General features: G+C 52.9%; 1 protein-coding gene across 1 annotated transcript; it reads right to left on the reverse strand.

Moving 5' to 3' along the window:
• Positions 1-235: 235 nt before the first annotated feature.
• LOC142458802 (regucalcin-like) lies at positions 236-6,152 on the reverse strand. The gene is made up of 6 exons (XM_075559715.1): positions 5,990-6,152; positions 4,529-4,711; positions 3,431-3,646; positions 2,358-2,489; positions 1,201-1,355; positions 236-286 (listed from the first exon to the last, which is right to left on the reverse strand). The coding sequence occupies exons 1-6, from the start codon at positions 6,150-6,152 to the stop codon at positions 236-238; spliced, it is 900 nt and encodes a 299-aa protein (XP_075415830.1).
• Between the last annotated feature and the right edge of the window lie 11,163 nt (positions 6,153-17,315).

Raw genomic sequence — 17,315 nt, forward strand, 5'->3', positions numbered from 1 at the left:
TAGGGTGTGGCTAGGTGCTAGGCCATAGGGGATAAGGCACAAAGGGCTAGGGCTAGGGCTAGGGCTAGGACTAGGACCAGGGCCCAAGGCCACATCCTACTCCAAGTGTACCAAGCATCTGCAAGTCCAGGGATACAGAAACAGAGCCCTCAGCTTTATTGTCTGGTGTTGGGGCAGGGGGCGTGGGACCTCCTCCACCCCTCACCTGGTGCTTCTGCAGTTGATGTGACCCTGCTCAGCCAGCAAACCGGCACTGTGGGATCCCTTTCACCCCAAGGCCAGTGACCTGCAGGCGGAAAAGAGGTGATGGGTCACCACCATAGGCTGTCCAGCAGGCAGCGTCCCCATGTGGTCAGTGCGGCCCCGGGCTAGAATGCAACCCCCCCCCCAAAGAAACAAGTTGATGCTCCTGCTTGGAGGGAGAGTTTGTCTGGGAAAGGGGTCTTGGGTTTGAACCTCCAGCCTTGTGAGTAACAGCCCAACACACAACCAAACTCCCTGCCATTGAGTGGATGTCCTCTTTCTCACATGGGACAGCATGGGGTGGGTTTGAAGCACTGATTTTATGATTAGCAGCCCCAGCATCTAGCCCCACCGCACCACCAAGGATGCCTGAGACATTCTACAAGCCAAACCAAATTATCCCCTGCCCTCGACTCCATTCCAACTCACAGGGACCCTGGAGGACAGGGTAGAACTGTCCCTATATAGGGTTTTAGAGGCTGTCAGTCTTTAAAGGAGCAGACAGACTCAACTTTATCCTGCAGAGCAGCTGGTAGGTTTGAACTCCCAACCTTATGGGTAGCAGCCGTATGCCTAACCAAAATCACTGCCATTGAGTTGATTCCTGTAGGACAGGGTAGAACTGCCCCTGTGGGTTTCCAAGGCTATCAGTTTTTATGGGAGTAGATAGCCACATCTTTCTCCTTCAGTGCGGTTGGTGGGTTTGAACTTCCAACCCTATGGGTAGCAGCCTGGAAACCAAGGCTGTCCACCAGTGAAGCAATTCCAACTGCATTAAAACCCCGAGTCACAAAACACCCCCTGAAAGTCTGCATGCGGTCTTCTTAGGCCACTGGCAGATACCCCATCTGTGCACCCACAGCCCCATAGATGGTCCAGGAGACCCCTGGCCTGTCCATCCTTGAAGCCATAAAGCTCCCTGGACCCTCAGTGCAGATCAGGTTCCATTCCAAGCACCTTGAAGACATGGCCTGCCTGGGGCTCCCGGGACAGCTGGTCAGCACTCAGGCCATCCGAGGCAGAGGTCACATACAGATCCGAGTACTCGGGGCCCCCGAAGCAACAGGACGTGACTCTGGACACAGGCATGACCACTGTCTGCAGCACGGTCGCTGGAGGAGGAGGAAGGGTGTGGATAAGAGTGAACATACCCACTGTCTGCAGCTCAGTCCCTGGGGAGGGAGAGGGTGGGAGTTAGGGGTGCCCACACCCATGGACCACTGTAGCATGGTCCCTGGGGGAAGAGGGAGGATGGGGATAAGGGTGCCCACACCCACTGTCTGCAGCATGGTCCCTGGGGACAGAGCAGGGGTGCCCATCACCTTCAGGAGCTGTGGCCCCCACACCTGCTGCTTGCCCTGCTCCTCACAGACTGCACACTGTCTATAGTGGGGTCCATGGGCGGGGAGATGTGGGGCATGAGAGGTGGCCACACCCACTGTCCACAGCTGGGTCCCTGGTGTCGGGCAACACCCTGAAGAACAACCCCTCACCTCAGGAGGTGATACCCCTTCACTCTGCTCAGGCCCCTCCTCCCTTCAGGATTCTCCCCTGCTACTCCCCACCCAGGACAAGAGTGGGGGTTGCATTGACACCCCCACACCCTCTGGATTCTGCTCCCCCTCCCCATTAGAACCACTCCATCATCTGCCTCTCCCACATTCACCCCCCTGCTTCCCAATACGCCCCATCTGGTCCTACCCCCAACCCCTTCATGGCTGCTCTGGAAGTGAACAGTAGTTGGGGGTGGGGTGGGGTGGTCCCTGCTTTGTGACACTGCCACCGGAGTCCAAGAATCACCCTCAGAAGCCTGTCTGCAGCCCTGGCTCTAACTAAGCTCTGGTGACCTCCCTTCTGCACCTCCTCTCCTCTCCCCCCCTCTCCTGGCCCACTGACCAAAGTTGCTTCCTGTTACCTGCCTCTCCCCCACTACACCCTCACTCACATGTTCCCACACTGGGTACCCCCAGACTTGGGGTCAAGCATAGCACCTGCCCTGTCCACACTCCACCCACACCCTCTTAAGCTCAATTACCACCTCTGTGAGGTGTAGACAGAGCTCCCATCCACTGTCGGTTGGTCATGCCACAACACCTGTCTACATGGACACTCACCTGTCTCAGGGTCGAGGTGGATGACCTGTCCCCCATCGATGCAGGCCACCCAGAGCCTCCCTGTGGTGTCCACGCACATCCCGTCAGGCATGCCACCCTCCTCCTGCAGCTGGAACAGCAGTCGTGGGTTCCCTGAAATGGGGAGGTGCCAGCTGAAGTAGCGTGTGCCTGTCTTCTCCCAACACCCACTCTGATTGTGTACGGTGACCCAAGCTCTTCCTCCTCCAGCCCAGTCACCAGAGCTGGTTGGACCTTGCATGCCAGACAGCACAGTCATCATCAGCTAAGACCTCACAAGACAGAGCGCACAGTCCTCCATCAGCCAAGGCTGCCAAGACCTCACACACCAGGGAGCATACTCCTCCATCAGTGAAGAACTCACAAGGCAGAGGGCATAGGGTGGTGTGTTCATGGGGTGCGAAGCTCATTGGGTGGGGATTAATGGCGAGGGAGTTCATGGGTGGGCAATTAATGGGATAGAACATTTATGTGGTGGGAGCTTATGGGGTGTTCATGGGATGGGGATTTGTTGGGTAAGGATTAAAGGCATGGGAGTTCATGGTATAGGGAATTAATGGTATAGGGTTTGTGAGGTGGGGATTAATGGAGTGGGGAATACATGGGGGGGTCATCGGGTGAAATGTTCATGGGGTGACGGGCTCATGAGATGAGAGATTAATGTGGTGGGATCTTATGGGTGGGGATTAATGGGAAGGAGTATATATGGAATGGAGCATTCATGGGGTGGGTCATTGGGTGAGATGTTCACGGTGTAAGGCAGTCATGGGGTGGAAGATTAATAGGATTGGACTTTGGCGAGTGGGGAATTAATGAGAGGGAGCACTTCTGGGCTGGAGTGTTCACTGAGTGGGTCCTGGGGTGGATGTTTATGGGGTGAGGGGTTCATTGGGTGGAGGCTTAATGGGATGGGGTTTATGGGGTGAGGATTAATGGAGTGGGGCATTTATGAGATGGGAGTTGATAAGGTGAGAGGGCTGACAGGGTTGAAGGGACGGGGTCCTGGTCGCTAAGGGTCTAGGAGGCAGGTGGGTAGGTGGGGAAAGGAGTCCTACCCATACAGCCGGCCTGCAAGTCGTAGTCGTAAGCATGCACCGCGTACTGCAGGCTGTCCACATGGTAGAAGGTGCGGTGATCCAGCGACCAGTCCATCCCGTTGGGGATGCCCAGCCCATCCTGCTGCCTAACCACTGAGCCGTCCGCATAGAGGGTATACAGGGAGCCCTGGCCATGCGCCCACACACCGGGGCCCGATGGCTCGGGCATGGTACCTGGAACAACCAGGAGGTCAGCACATGGGACCCCTCTCCCGCTCCTACTCCCACGAGCTCCAGGAGCTTCCCTCCCCCAGCTGCTACCAGCCCCCCAGCAAGAAGTGTTAGGGGCTGTGTGAGTGTCCTAGAGTCCAGAAGTCCAAATCCAAGGGTCAGCAGGGCTCTGGGGAGGGTCCCTCATCTCTCCAAGCTCCAGGGGTCCCAGGCGCTCCTGGGCTTGTGACCACATCTCTCCAAACTCTGCCTCCTTCTGCACGTGGCCATCTCCCCTCTGCATCCCTTTGTGCCTGTTGTCCTCAGTTATAAGAACACCACTCCTGTAGGATGAGGACCTATCCTGCTCCCTTGTGGCCTCATGTTGAATGAATGACAGAACGACATCTGCAAATTCACAAGCTTCAGGTCCAGGTGTGGGCAGGACCGGGGTCCTTCCAATGACTAGATGAAAAATTTGGAGACAGACGCAGAGGAGAAGGCCAGGTGAGACTGGGGCAGAGGCTGGAGTTGATGTGGAGCCCAGACAAAGATGTCCCTGGGAACAACAGAAGCTGGGAGAGTGGTGGCATGCATCCTGCCTTGGGGCCCCAGAAGCAGCCAGCCTGCCATACCCCAGGACTTGGAGAGACAGCCCCTAGCTGTAATTGGGCCTGGCCAGTGTGTGCTGCCTCATCCCAGCACCCGCCCTGGGGTCTGAAGGAGATGGTCATGGCTGCCCCACACTGACTGTTTCTCAGCCCAGTGCCCGGAGGTGGGGTTCTTGAAGCTGCCACGTGCTGGCAGGCTGGGTGTCCCTGCATTCCGAGATGACTGCCCCCCTGCCCCTCTCCTGGTCCCTTGTGGTTGGCCCTCCCACTGACCCCACACAGCACATGATCTTACCTGCCACAAACCGCCCCATGGGATCCACCTTGCCGTCATTAAACCTGTTATGAGGCTTGTCTTTCTCTACTTGGGACAGCCACTGCACCTGCCCCGTCGTCCAGTCAAGAAGGCCCAGGCACGTGCCGACCGCCACCACGTATGTCCCACCCCGGCGCAGGGCCAGGCAGCCTACCTGGTCTCCTGGGGGCAGGACAAGAGGTGACCATGTGCTGTTTCTGCCACTGACCTTCCCTGCCCTGCTGGTCAGGAGACGGTCGTCCCCAGCCCACAGAGCCATCCTCTTCCCAGACGGGTATGGCTGATGATTTGGGGTGGGCTAGCCACCTGGGGACCCCAGGGGCTGCTCCTGAGCCACTACTCCTGTGCATCCACCTCAGCGGCCCCCATGTCCCCCGAGGGGGCTCTGCACCCTGCCTGCTGGTTCGAGGCCCAGGAAGGGACAGACAGACAAGATGCTCAAGGTCACCCTTACCTGTAAGTCTGGGTAAAGCAGAGGTAGTACCCTGGCAGAGCCCAAGCAGCCAGGACCCCTGCCAAGGCCAAGATTGACCCCCTCATCCCTACATCAGCTTCCTGCCTCAGGCCCCTATAAATGGGAATGGTGGTCTCTGTGGGGTGGCTATGAGTGTGAGTGGGGATGAACCCAGAGGGACAGCACCTGGCAGGTGGGCAGCATGCATGCCAGACAGGTGTGTGGTCCCAGATAGATGCATGATCCCTAGATAGGTGTGTGTGTGTGGTTTTTTTTTTTGTAGGCCCCATGCAGTTGTGTGAATCTCAAACAGGCATGAGAACCCTACTCACCTAAGTGAGCTTCACAGAAACATACACATCTCTTACTGGTGAGAATGCAGGTGTGTGAGCCTCAGGCAGGTATGTGAACCCCCTGCACTTGAGTGTGTTATATGCAGCCATATGGATCTCTTACAGGTAAGTGAGCTCCATACAAGTGGGAGTCCTATGCAGGTGTGTGAACCTCAGGTAACGGTATGTGAGCTCTATTGCCTTCAGTCCACTGTGCCCTTCCCTAGCCCCCTGACACTCAGGCTGATGAAGACAAGCAGCCTGAAGGTCTAACACTCAGGTGTGAGATTGGGAGCCTCCCTGAGGACACTGGGTCTTGAGTGGTAGTTCTCCCACTGCCTGAGAAGTACACCTGGCTGCCTGGCTGCGCTGACTGAACTCACTCCCAGTCTGCAGATATGTCCAGGAGTGGTGTGGCCTGGGGACCACACATCCACTGACCGCCCAGTATCTCTAGCTACACCCCCATCCTGTGGGCTGCTACTTGACCCCTGTGTCTGTCCGAAAAACCATCTCAGAGTCATGGGGACCAGCACTGGACACCATGGACAAATGGTCCTCCTGGCCACCCTCTCCCCCCAGAGATGGAGAGAGCCTGCCCTCTGCCCCCACCGCATTCCACACACCCCCACTCCCCCCCCCCCCCCAGCTTACTCAGGTGCACGGTCTGCACAGCCCTGCTGAGTGGGTCCCAGCGGCACACGAGCCCTGCGCTGATGTCCACAAACATCAGCTGCCCGGACTCCTCATCCCACACTGGGCACTCCGCCATCCTGTGCCGATCTACCACCACAGCCTCTATCTTGGGGGACGCCATCCTGAGGAGGGGGACAGGTGGACATGTGGAAATGACAGGAGAAAATGCTATAGATGCACTGTCCACACACAGCTCGATTCACGGGACATACACACCATCTCAATACACTGTAAATACAATAACTATGGACTATCTATGCACAATACAGAATACATATACACTGTATACAATATGGACTATATACATATATACACACTACATATATACTACCTACATATGCTGCATACACTGGACTGCACATATATCCACACTATGTACACCGTCTATAGATACACTATAGACTATGTACATATACACACACTACATATCCACTATCTACATACACACTATTTCTGTATGTCTTGCTGGCTGACTCAGCTTAATCTCAGGCTCCACAGAACTAGGGCTCTTCCTCCCACCGCCCAATCTTCCCGTTCTCATCCTCTGCCCAGTGCTCTTCCAGCTGAAGTGGGAGAGGCTGGGAAGAAGGAGGAGCTTAGGCCAATCTCCCAGGTGTGCCCAACTCCCAGGTGTGCCCAAACCCCAGGCGTGCCTAATTCCCCAGGTGCGCCCAGCCTGCCAGGTTAGTGTTAGGGTGTGTGCAGCCCCGCTAGGGTGAGCACTCCCGCCCCAGGAATGCCCAGACTGCTCCAGGTTGGGGTGAGGGTGTGTGCCGACCCTGCCCTGTGCCCGCCCCGCCCCCATCCCCTCCCTCTGGCGCGAGCAGAGCGGGCGGGGATGGGGCGGGAGAACGGAGAGTTGGGGGAGGGTCCCTGGTGGCGTTGTCTACCTGCGCCCACAACTGGCTGGTCCTAGCCGGGGTTCCTCCAGTAACAGCGGCCGCGGGCCCCAGCTCGCCGCTTACCCGGGCTTCCCCAGGGCGGGGCGCCGGCACACGCGGCAGGGGTGTCTGGACCCAGACCCCTGAGCGGCCCCGCGCTCGCTAGGTTTGTGAACCCAGAGACAAACTTTGACAAGCCCCTGGGTCAATATGCCTTCACCCTCCGCCCCCAACTGGGTTCCTGACTGAACCAGTAATTTCCAGAACTGTCCGCCCCCAGATGACGGAAGCCTTGGGCGTCCAGGGTGCTCACTGCGCCCAGGGGCGCCCGCTGCACCTCAGGGTGCCCGCTGCGCCCCACGTTTGTTGACCATCCTTTCCACCCCCTTTGCCCGTCCCCCACTGCCGGCCGGCAGCCCACTCCTAAGAAACCGTAGCTGTTGAGACCCGGCACCCAGAACCCAGAGTCCCTGCTCTTGGGTGCCTGAGTGTGGGGTGCTCACGCCCCGCGCCGACCTACCTCTGCGGTCCAGGACCCGCTACTCGGCCCCGCCTGAGTGTCCCTATGACGGTCTCCCTCTGGCCCTTCCCTCTTGGCTCAGCGTGCCACCTCCGCTTAGGGGTGCGGCTGACTTTGAGCCCCCACCCACGGCACCTCCCGGAGAACGCACCCCAGATAATCTATTCCACAGAGACTCACCTCTGGTGTTTGCGGCGGGGATCTGTTGCCAGAAAGGCCAGCCCAACCCGTGCAGCCGCCCCTGCCGCCCCCTCCCACACACATTGCGCCCCAGGGCAGGGGCCAGGTCCTGACATTTGTCACTGGGGACCCGGCCGGTGTGCCCGAAGCAGTCCTTGGGGGAAACCTGGAGATGCTTTCCTCAAGGAAACTGACTGGGACTGAAGGACTGAGGCCCCAAGTGTTGGGAGTCTGAGAATGGTTTCTGGGACCCCAGCTGGGTGGCCCTACAAATACCTGACACTGGCATCCCCGGGGAGCACTTCTTTCCAGAGGGTTTTAGCAAGTGTCCCCCAACACCCCATCTCATCATCATCCCACCCTACTTTCCCATCACCCCTATCCCTTATCTGCCCATCCCATCAGTCCATATCCCCATCATCTCAACCTTACCCCATCACCTCACCCTCATCTCCCCACCCCCTACTCTGCCCCATCCCTCTCCCAACCATGCCACCCCACCCCCACTCCTACATCACACTTCCTCATTGCCCCACCTCCCCTTCATCCTACCCCTGTCTCCCCATCGCCCTCACAGGACCCCATCATTGCCCCACCTCCCCTTCATCCCGGTCTGTCACCCCACTAACCTTCCACCCTTCCCCATCACCCCACCTTGCAGGGCTCCGAATCCCTCACACACACCCTGACCCAAGAAGGACCCCCATCTTAGAAGGTGACAGCCTCCACCAGCTGGGCTGCCCCTGGCACTGTCCATGACCACCGGAGTTTGGGTCCCTCACGTTTGGGGCCCAAAGACCCCTCTCTGCCCACACCCCCCAAAGAAAGCAAAGGAGATGATAAACTAACAAAAGTCCCTGCATCCAAAGGAAGTTTGAGAATAAAGATGTTCCACGCAGCAAAGAGCAGCAAGGGCCACACAAAAAGTGCAGGTGACCTGGCCAGCTGACACAGGGGTGCCTTTCCTGAGAAGCTCACCCTGCCATATGTAGCCTGGAGCCCTGAGGTCCACCCCTGTTTCCTGCCAATGCTCGGGCCCTCAGGTTAAACCCAGCGGTAGGCCCTGACCTCAGGGCCCTGGCACACACAGAGTGGGCTCTGAGAGTCCCTGGAGCTGCACTATACCCAACCCGACCCTGGATCTACACCCCATACCTTCCCCAGGTATTTGCAACCCACCTCTTACAGGCTCCTGGGTCCCATCTTCCCCCTGCATCTCACCTACTTCTGAACCCCACCCTCTCTATACTCCTGGCCACCAAGCTTTCCCTATAACCCACCTTTCCCTGCACCCCACCTTCCCCAGGCTTCACCTTCTTCAGGATTCTGGGCTCCCATCTTCCTGAGACTCCTGGCACCCGACCTCAGCCAGGCTCCTACACCCTACCTTTCCTGGCAGCCTCCCCTCCTCACCTAGGGCCCAGATGACCTCATGATCCCATGACTTTTAAGACAGCTCCTGGATGAATCCCAGGTTTATAGTTGCTGCTCCTGCTCCAAAACTAGGTTCACAGCACACCTCAAAGATTTTCCCCACCCCTCCCCGCCACCCCACTGTCTGCAGACCCTGTCTAGAGTGCTCAGTCCCCTGTTATTTCTCTCCAGTACCCTCCCAAACCCTGCCCACAGCCATTCCAAGGTCACCTGCACCCCTGTCCCCCCCATTGGCAGACCCTCCCAATGGCTTCCCCAATGTAGATTTTACCTGAATGTAAAGAAAACCCAAACACTGGTTTCTGGTGGAGCCATGGGTAAACGGGGTTCCGCATGGCGACCTCCTGGACAGGGAAGAGGATCCTGCTTGTCACAGGGAACGCCAAGAAACTGGAGGTCATCAGATTCTAGGAGACACGTTTCTGTGCACCCTGGTGGCTCAGAAAATTTACCTGCCTGAGTACCAAGGGGGAGCCCGATGAGATTTCCATCCAGAAGTGCAAGGAGGCGGCAACAGACACTGCTTAGAGAAACCTGGGACAAGGGACGCCATTCTCTTTCCTGGATGGGAGACTTCACCTGCAGCCATCACGCCTCACACCCCGAAAAGACTTTGGATGTTAAAACTGGCCTTAGCAGGATTTGGGGCCTGGGGGAGAAGCTTGCAGTGACTTTAGGGATTTTTCAAGTGAGCAAATAAAAAATTTTAAAAAGGGAAGGTACGTGCTTCCAAAAGAAAAAAGAAAAGAAAACCCAAACCCCATAGATCATAGCAGGAAAGATCCGTCCAACTTGTCATAGATTTCACTGGGACTCACAATCAACCCTCAATCAGGGAACAAACAATGCATTGTATTAGCTAAATCTGCTGCTCGCAGGAGACCTCTTTGAAGTGTTAAAGATCAAAGATTGAGGACTAAGGTGTGTCCCCGTGAGTTATGGTACTTCCAAGTGCCTCATATGCCTGTGAACAGTGGACCATGAATAAGGAAGACAGAGAAAAGCTAGTGCATTTGAATTGTGGTGCGGAGAAGAATATTGGGGTTCTGGGCAGCACTTTAACCTCAGAGTCCCCAGGACCGCCAGGAGAGGCGGGCCAGCTCCCCGCACGCGCTCCCTCACCCACTGCTCCTGCCATCAACTCCTCAGTCCCACCTGCCCCTGCCGCCTCCTTTGCTCTTCCTTTCATCGTGATCACAGTGTGACAGGGCAGTTGCCATTTTGATCATTTGTAAGCATAGAGCCCAGTAGCAACCATCACAATCACCATGTTGTCCAATCGGATCCTGGTCACACAGTGGGTTTAGTGTTGGGCTGCTAACTGCAAGTGTAACAGTTCAAGCCCACCAGCTGCTCCACAGGAGAAAGATGAGGCTGTGAGTCAGAATCTACCCTAAGGGAGTAGGTGTGGTTTAGTTAGCATAAGAATGTAGACATTAAGGATCCACAGCAAACAGGGAGACTGAAACTGCAGAGGTGCAGCCCTGTGGCAGGTCTCAGGGAGGCCCTGCTGGAGGGTTAGGGGTGAGGGCATCCAGAGGCAGAACCCTTGGCAATTTCATCTCTGGTCAGTCGGTGGGGCTGCTGTGCCCACTGACTCCTGGGGTCAGGCATTGACTTTGGGGTTATTGTTGGGTCTGCTTCTGATGGGGGTCCACAAAAACAGGGACCTTACAAGAACGTACATTCCCTTCCTGCTTGGGAGACCAGGAGTCTGAGGTGCAGGGGTGGGCAGGGCCTGGTTCATCCTAGGTTCCCTTTCTTCATGGTCTCTCCCAGCTCCTGGACCCCAGGCGTCCCTGGGCTTGTGGCTGCAGCTCTCCACCTCTGACTCAATCTTCATGTGGATGTCTCCCCTCTTTGTCCCTCCATGTCCCTTCTCCTCTATTATAAGGACACCACTCCTGTAAGATGAGAACCCCCAGCCCCCTGACCTTGTATGAACAGATTAACATCTATAAAGACACTATATCCAAAACCAGACTGTGTTCACAGGTAGAGGGCATGGGACTTCTGTCTTCTTTGGGAGGGGCACGGTGGTGCCTGTGCCCTGGAGGGGGCCGTGTGTGCACATAGGGTGAATGAGCTCTCAGGGTGACAGGGTCAGAAGTTCTAGAGGAATGAATGACCTGCTTTGTCCATGCTCACACTGACACACAGGACAGCCTCCCTGTCACCCCTGGACACTCCAATGGCCAGAGCACGTGCATTCAGAGAGCGCCTCCTTCTGCCTCCATGCCCCCCCCACTTAGACCTTGCATAAGAATGGGTAAGAATATCCTTGTTGGCTGGGCTGGGAGCTTTGGGTCTGATTTGTTGTCCCTGATTATCCTGGGTGTGCTGGCTCATGCACTCCCTATCTTGAGGGCTCTCTGAGCGAGGGCCACCATGTCAGAATCTGTTACTTGTCTGTGCAGATCCCTCTTGGGAGCCAGTGGGTTTTCTCGGCCTTTGGGACCCCTTGTGGGCACCCATGTAGCTAGGTTATAGCATTGCAGGAGGAGAAGCCGCTGTAAAGCCGGAGGGCTGGGAGTAGCCCCAGGCAGTGTCACTTTGTCAACTCCACCTTGTCCTTCTCCCTCCAGCGACCCCCTCCCTTCTGGGACATGACCACTGTCCACCTACCTGTAGTATCCTCATCTGCTGTGGCCATGTTGCTGCACTCATGAGGACTCAAGTGTAACAGACAAAGCACTTTCGGCCACCATCACAGTGGGGGATGTTGGAGTCATTGTGGTGGCTGACGTTTTGAAGCCAGGAACATCATGTGCAGTTTGGGTCTGTGTGCATCGTGTTTGTTGCAGCAGCCAGATAGAAGCCCCTTCACTGCCCCTAGAATAGGCAGACCCACGGTAATCAGAAACGGACTGGTGGTGTTGACCTGGCTTCTGATACATCTGAAATAAATCACAGGGCTCACCACACCAAGTCCATACAGTCCCTAAAAAAGCAACGCATCATGTCACTGTCTGCCTATGAGGTCGTGAGGCAGGAAGCTACAGCACCTGCCTTTCAAACTACATCACCCACATTGGACTCGGGTTTGTGCTGGCTCAGCTCTGGACTGCGACTGTAGAGAAGGATTAGTCTGTGCACTGTGAGGGATTCAAAAACCAAATCAAACGCTCCACCATCGACTCATGGCAAGCCTGCAGGACAGAGCAGAACTGCCCTGGTGGATTACTGAGGCTGTCAGTCTTTACCGGAGCAGACAGCCTCCTTTCTCCTGAGGAGCGGCTGAAGGGGCTGAGCTGTCAACCCTGCAGTTAGCCGTCCACTCCCACTACTCGAGGGATTAGCCACTGGACATCTTTTGAATAGCAGGCAAACATTGTCAGATACAAACCAAACCAAACTCACTGCCATCAAGTGGACTCTGGCTCACCCCATAGGATAGGATAGGACTGGCCCTGTGAGTTTCCGAGATGGTAATTCTTTAAAAACAAAAAAAATCATTTTATTGGGGGCTCTTACAGCTCTTATCACAATCCATCCATCTATTCATTGTGTCAAACACTTTTATACATATGTTGCCATCATCATTCTCAAAACAGTTTCTTTCTACTTGAGGCCTTGGTATCAGCTCATTTCCTCCCTCCCCCACCCTCCCTCTCTCATGAACCCTTGATAATATATGTTATTATTTTTTTCATGTCTTACACTGTGTCCCTTGATCCACTTTTCTGTTGCCCATTCCCCTTTCTCCCCTCACCTTCCTCTTTCCCTCCTGGTATTGCTACTTTCATTATTGGTCCTGAGGTGTTTATCTGTCCTGGATTCCTTGTATTTCCAGCTCTTATTTATTTATTTGTTTATTTATCATTTTATTGGGGGCTCATACAATTCTTATCACAATCCATACCTACATCCATTGTGTCAAGAACATATGTACATTTGTTGCTATCATCATTCTCAAAACATTTGCCTTCTACTTGAGCCCTTAATATCTGCTGCTCATTTTCCCCTCCCTCCCCACTCCCCCACCTCATGAACCCTTCATCATTCATAAATTATTATTATTTTGTCACATATTACACTGACGTCTCCCCCCGCCTTCTTCTTTGCTGTCCCTCCCCCAGGGAGGAAGCTACACATAGATTCTTATAATCAGTTCCTCCTTTCCACCCCACATTTTCTCCACCCTCCAGGCATCGCCACTCTCACCACTGGTCCTGGAGGAGTCAGCTGTCCTGGATTCCCTGTGTTTCCAGTTGCTATCTGTGCCTATGTACATCCTCTGGTCTAGCCAGATTTCTAAGGCAGAATTGGGATCATGATAGTGGGGGGAGGGGGGAGGAGGAAGTATTTAAGAACTAGAGGAAAGTTATATGTTTCATCGTTGCTGCCCTACACCCTGCCTGGTTCATCTCCTCCCCACAACCCTTAAGTAAGGGGTGTCTGGTTGACTACCACTGGGCTTTGGGTCTCCACTCTGCACTTACCCACATATTTAATGATACGATTTTTTGTTCCTTGATGCTTGATACCTGATCCCTTCGACAGCTCGTGGTCACACAGGCTGGTGTGTTTCTTCCATGTGGACTTTGTTGCTTCTGAGCTAGATGGCCACTTGTTTATCTTCCAGCCTTTAAGACCCCAGATACTGTATCTTTTGATAGCTGGGCACCATCAGCTTTCTTCACCACATTTGCTTATACACACGTTTGTCTTCATTGATTGTATCAGGGAGATGGGAATCCATTGATATGATTTTTAGTTCTTTGATGTCTGGTTTACTGGTCCCTTCTGCACCTTGTGGTCAGATAGACTGGTTTGCTTCTTCCATGTGGGCTTTGATGCTTCTCAGCTAGATGGCCCAGCTCTTATTTATACCAGTGTACATGCTCTTGTCTAGCAGGATTTGTTAGGTAGAATTGGGGTCACAATAGTGGGGGGGCATTAAAGAGCTAGAGGAAAGTTGTATGTTTCATTGATGCTATACTATAACCTGACTGGCTTGTCTCTTCCTTGTGACCCTTCTATAAGGGGATGTCCAATTGTCTACAGATGGGCTTTGGGTCTCCACTCTTCTCTCCCCCTCATTCGCATCAATATGATTTTTTTGGTTCTGAGTCCTTGATGCCTGATGCCTAATCCCATCAACACCTCATGATCACACAGGCTGGTGTTCTTCTTCCGTGTGGGGTTGGTTGCTTCTCAGCTAGATGGCTGCTTGTTTATCTTCAAGCCTTTAAGACCCCAGACACTATATCTTTTGATAGCAGGGCACCATCAGCTTTCTTCACCACATTTACTTAAGTATCCATCTTGTCGGGAAGGTGAGCTCCCATCTTGTTGGGAAGGTTATTAAAATAAAAGTGTTCTTGCATTACTTGAGTAGAGGCCCAGTGTCTATCTGCTACCTAAATACCTAACCAATAAACATATGTGCATAGATATATTCCCTATGATTATATAAAAATATATTTACATATGCACATGCCTGTATTTAGACCTCTATAAATGAGACTGTAGCTCTTTATGGGAGTAAAAGCCGTGTCTGTCTCCTGAGGAGTGGCTGGTAGTTTTGAACTGCTGACCTTGTAGATTGCAGCTCAGCGTGTAAGGACTACACACCAGGACACTCAAAGTATGACTGGAGAAGAGTGTGGGAAGTAGAAGTCCAGAGAAAAAGAGGTCGACCTTCGATGACATGGACTGACACAGTGGCTGCAACAAGGGGATCAGAGAGCAATGACTGTGAGGATGGCCTGGTGATGTAGTGTTTGCTAACTTCAAGGTCAGCAGTTCAAAACCACCAGCAATCTCCTCAGGAGAAAGACGAGGCTTTCTACTCCCATGAAGAGTGGCAGTCTCCAAAACCCATGGGATCAGTGGTGCCCTGCCCTACAGGGTCCCCGTGAGTCAGAAGTCACTGGATGGCAGTGGTTAGTTTTGGTTTGGGTGAAGCTGGCTCAGGACTGGGCAGTGTTTTGTGCATGGGTGGCTATGAGACAGAACCAACCAAACAGCCTCTAACAACAACCCCAGGAGCCAAGGAAAAGACATAGACGTGCTAGCGGAGGAGCTTCTGAAGGGCCAGCCTGGCCTTTGATGAGAATCCTTGGCTTGGTCTTTATGTCAGACCTCGAGAACGGTGAGGTTGAGGAGGCAGGGGCCCATGACCCCACCCCCTCTGCCCCAGTCCCCAGAGCTAAGTTGTCACCTTGCTTCATGCTGTTGGGTTGGAGCAAAGGGACAGAGGGGACAGTGTTTGCAGGCAATGCGACTGCTTCCTGGTGGAGGTCCAAGGATAGGGCACTCACTCACTTAGTTGGGGTACTCAAGGGCACCCAGCTTCATGGCTCCATCTCCCCCTCATGTGATGGAAGCCACTTCCCAAGGAAAGGGACCTCCCACTGAGCCCGGGGTGGCTGGTTATTCTGGAATTGTATTGCTCACTGTCTTGTGATGGATAATTACAGGCCTAGAAGGAGAGACCCAGCTCTGAGCCATCTGCTCTGATCCCCTGCTGGGAACACGCACATCTTCCCCAGATAGACCAGCGGGCCTGAGCGAGTCCAGGGGAAAATGAGATGGAAAGAAAATGGGGTTTTCCCACAAACGTCTTGAAGTTCAAATGCATTGATTCTTCAGTCTTTCTTATTCAGGGTCCAACTTTCACATGCACATGAGGAGAATGAAAATACCACAGCGTGGGCTGGGTGCACCTTAGTCCTCAAAGGGACATTCCTGTTCTTCAACGCCTGAATAGAGGTCTTGTGCAGCAGGTTTACCCAATGTAACTTATCATTTGATCTCTGGACTGCTGCTACCATGAAAAGTGATTGTGGATTCAAGCAAGATGAAATCATTGACAACTTCAACCTTTTCTCCATTTATCAGGATGTTACCTATTGACCCAGTTGCAAGGATTTGGGTCTTCTTCACATTAAATTGTAACCCTCACTTAAAGCTACAATCCTTGATTTTCATCAGCAAGTGTTTCAAATTGCCCTACTTTCAACAAGCAGGGTTGTGTCACGTGCATGTCTGAGATTGCTAATAAGCCTTCCTCCAATCCTGATGCTACACTCTTCTTCATAGAATCCAGCTTCTCTGATGATTCGCTCAGCACACAGATTGAATAAGTGTGGTGAGAGGACGCTACTCTGACACACACCTTTCCTGGTTTCAAACCATGCAGTGTTCCCTTGTTCTGTTCACAGAACCGCATCTTGATCTGTGTACAGGTTCCACTGCCCAGAGTTTATATTGATCCACCATCGAATTCCTTTGCATAGTCAATGAAGCACAAGTAAACATATTTCTGATAGTCTCTGCTTTAAGCCAAGATCTATCTGACATCAGCAATAATATCCCTTGTTCCACATCCTTTTCTGATTCCAGCCTGAACCTCTGGCAGCTCCCTGTCAATGTCTTGCTGCATCCATTGTTGGAAGATCTCCAGCAAAATTTCACTTATTAATCATATTATTTGATAACTTCTGCATTCTGTGTGGCCACCTGGTTGTTGTTTAAAATGGATCGGTTGATGGATAAAAACATGTATCTTTTCCAATTTGCCAAGTAACTGTTTTCCAAATTTCTTGGCACAAACACATGCTTCCAGTGCACCAGCAGCTGTTGAAACATTTCCATTGGTATTCCATCAGTTTCTAGCATATGCCTTCTTTTATGGCTTTGTAACCCCAAGTCTTTGTACCTTTCACAAAAATACCTTGTCTTCCTGAGCTTCCCTTTTGAAATACTTCATGCAGCTCTTTGACTTCATCATTTCTTCCATTTGCTTTAGCCACTCTACATTCAGAGCATCCTCTGACATCCACGTTGATCTCTTCTTTCTTTCCTGTCTCTTTAATGAGCTTCTTTGTTCTCCACACTGATGTCCTCGATGTCATCCCACAGCTTGTCATGTCTTCCGTCATTCTTGTTCAAGGAGTCAAGTCTATTCTTGGGATGTTCTTGAAATTCAGGCTTCTGTACTTTGAGGAAACTGAACTAAATTGCTTGTAAGCTAAATTAATTAAGTAAATATAATTAAATTAATCATAAATGAAACCAATTAGTTGAACATATTAAAATTATAAATCAAACCAATTGGTTGAATATAATTAATTATAAACCAGTCCATGAAATACACTTAAATTAATCATAAATTACAAATGATAACTACTGTAAATGAATTTAATTATAGTCCAGATCAATCAGGTCTTATTTTCTGGTTCCGTTTGGGAGGGTAGGTAGTGCTTGCAAGCACATTTTATTTTTAGGGCAAAAGACTAAGTGACTGGGACCGAGTCCCAGC

Source organism: Tenrec ecaudatus, chromosome 10 (genome assembly GCF_050624435.1).
Source record: "Tenrec ecaudatus isolate mTenEca1 chromosome 10, mTenEca1.hap1, whole genome shotgun sequence".
In the NCBI taxonomy this organism is placed as follows: domain Eukaryota; kingdom Metazoa; phylum Chordata; class Mammalia; order Afrosoricida; family Tenrecidae; genus Tenrec; species Tenrec ecaudatus.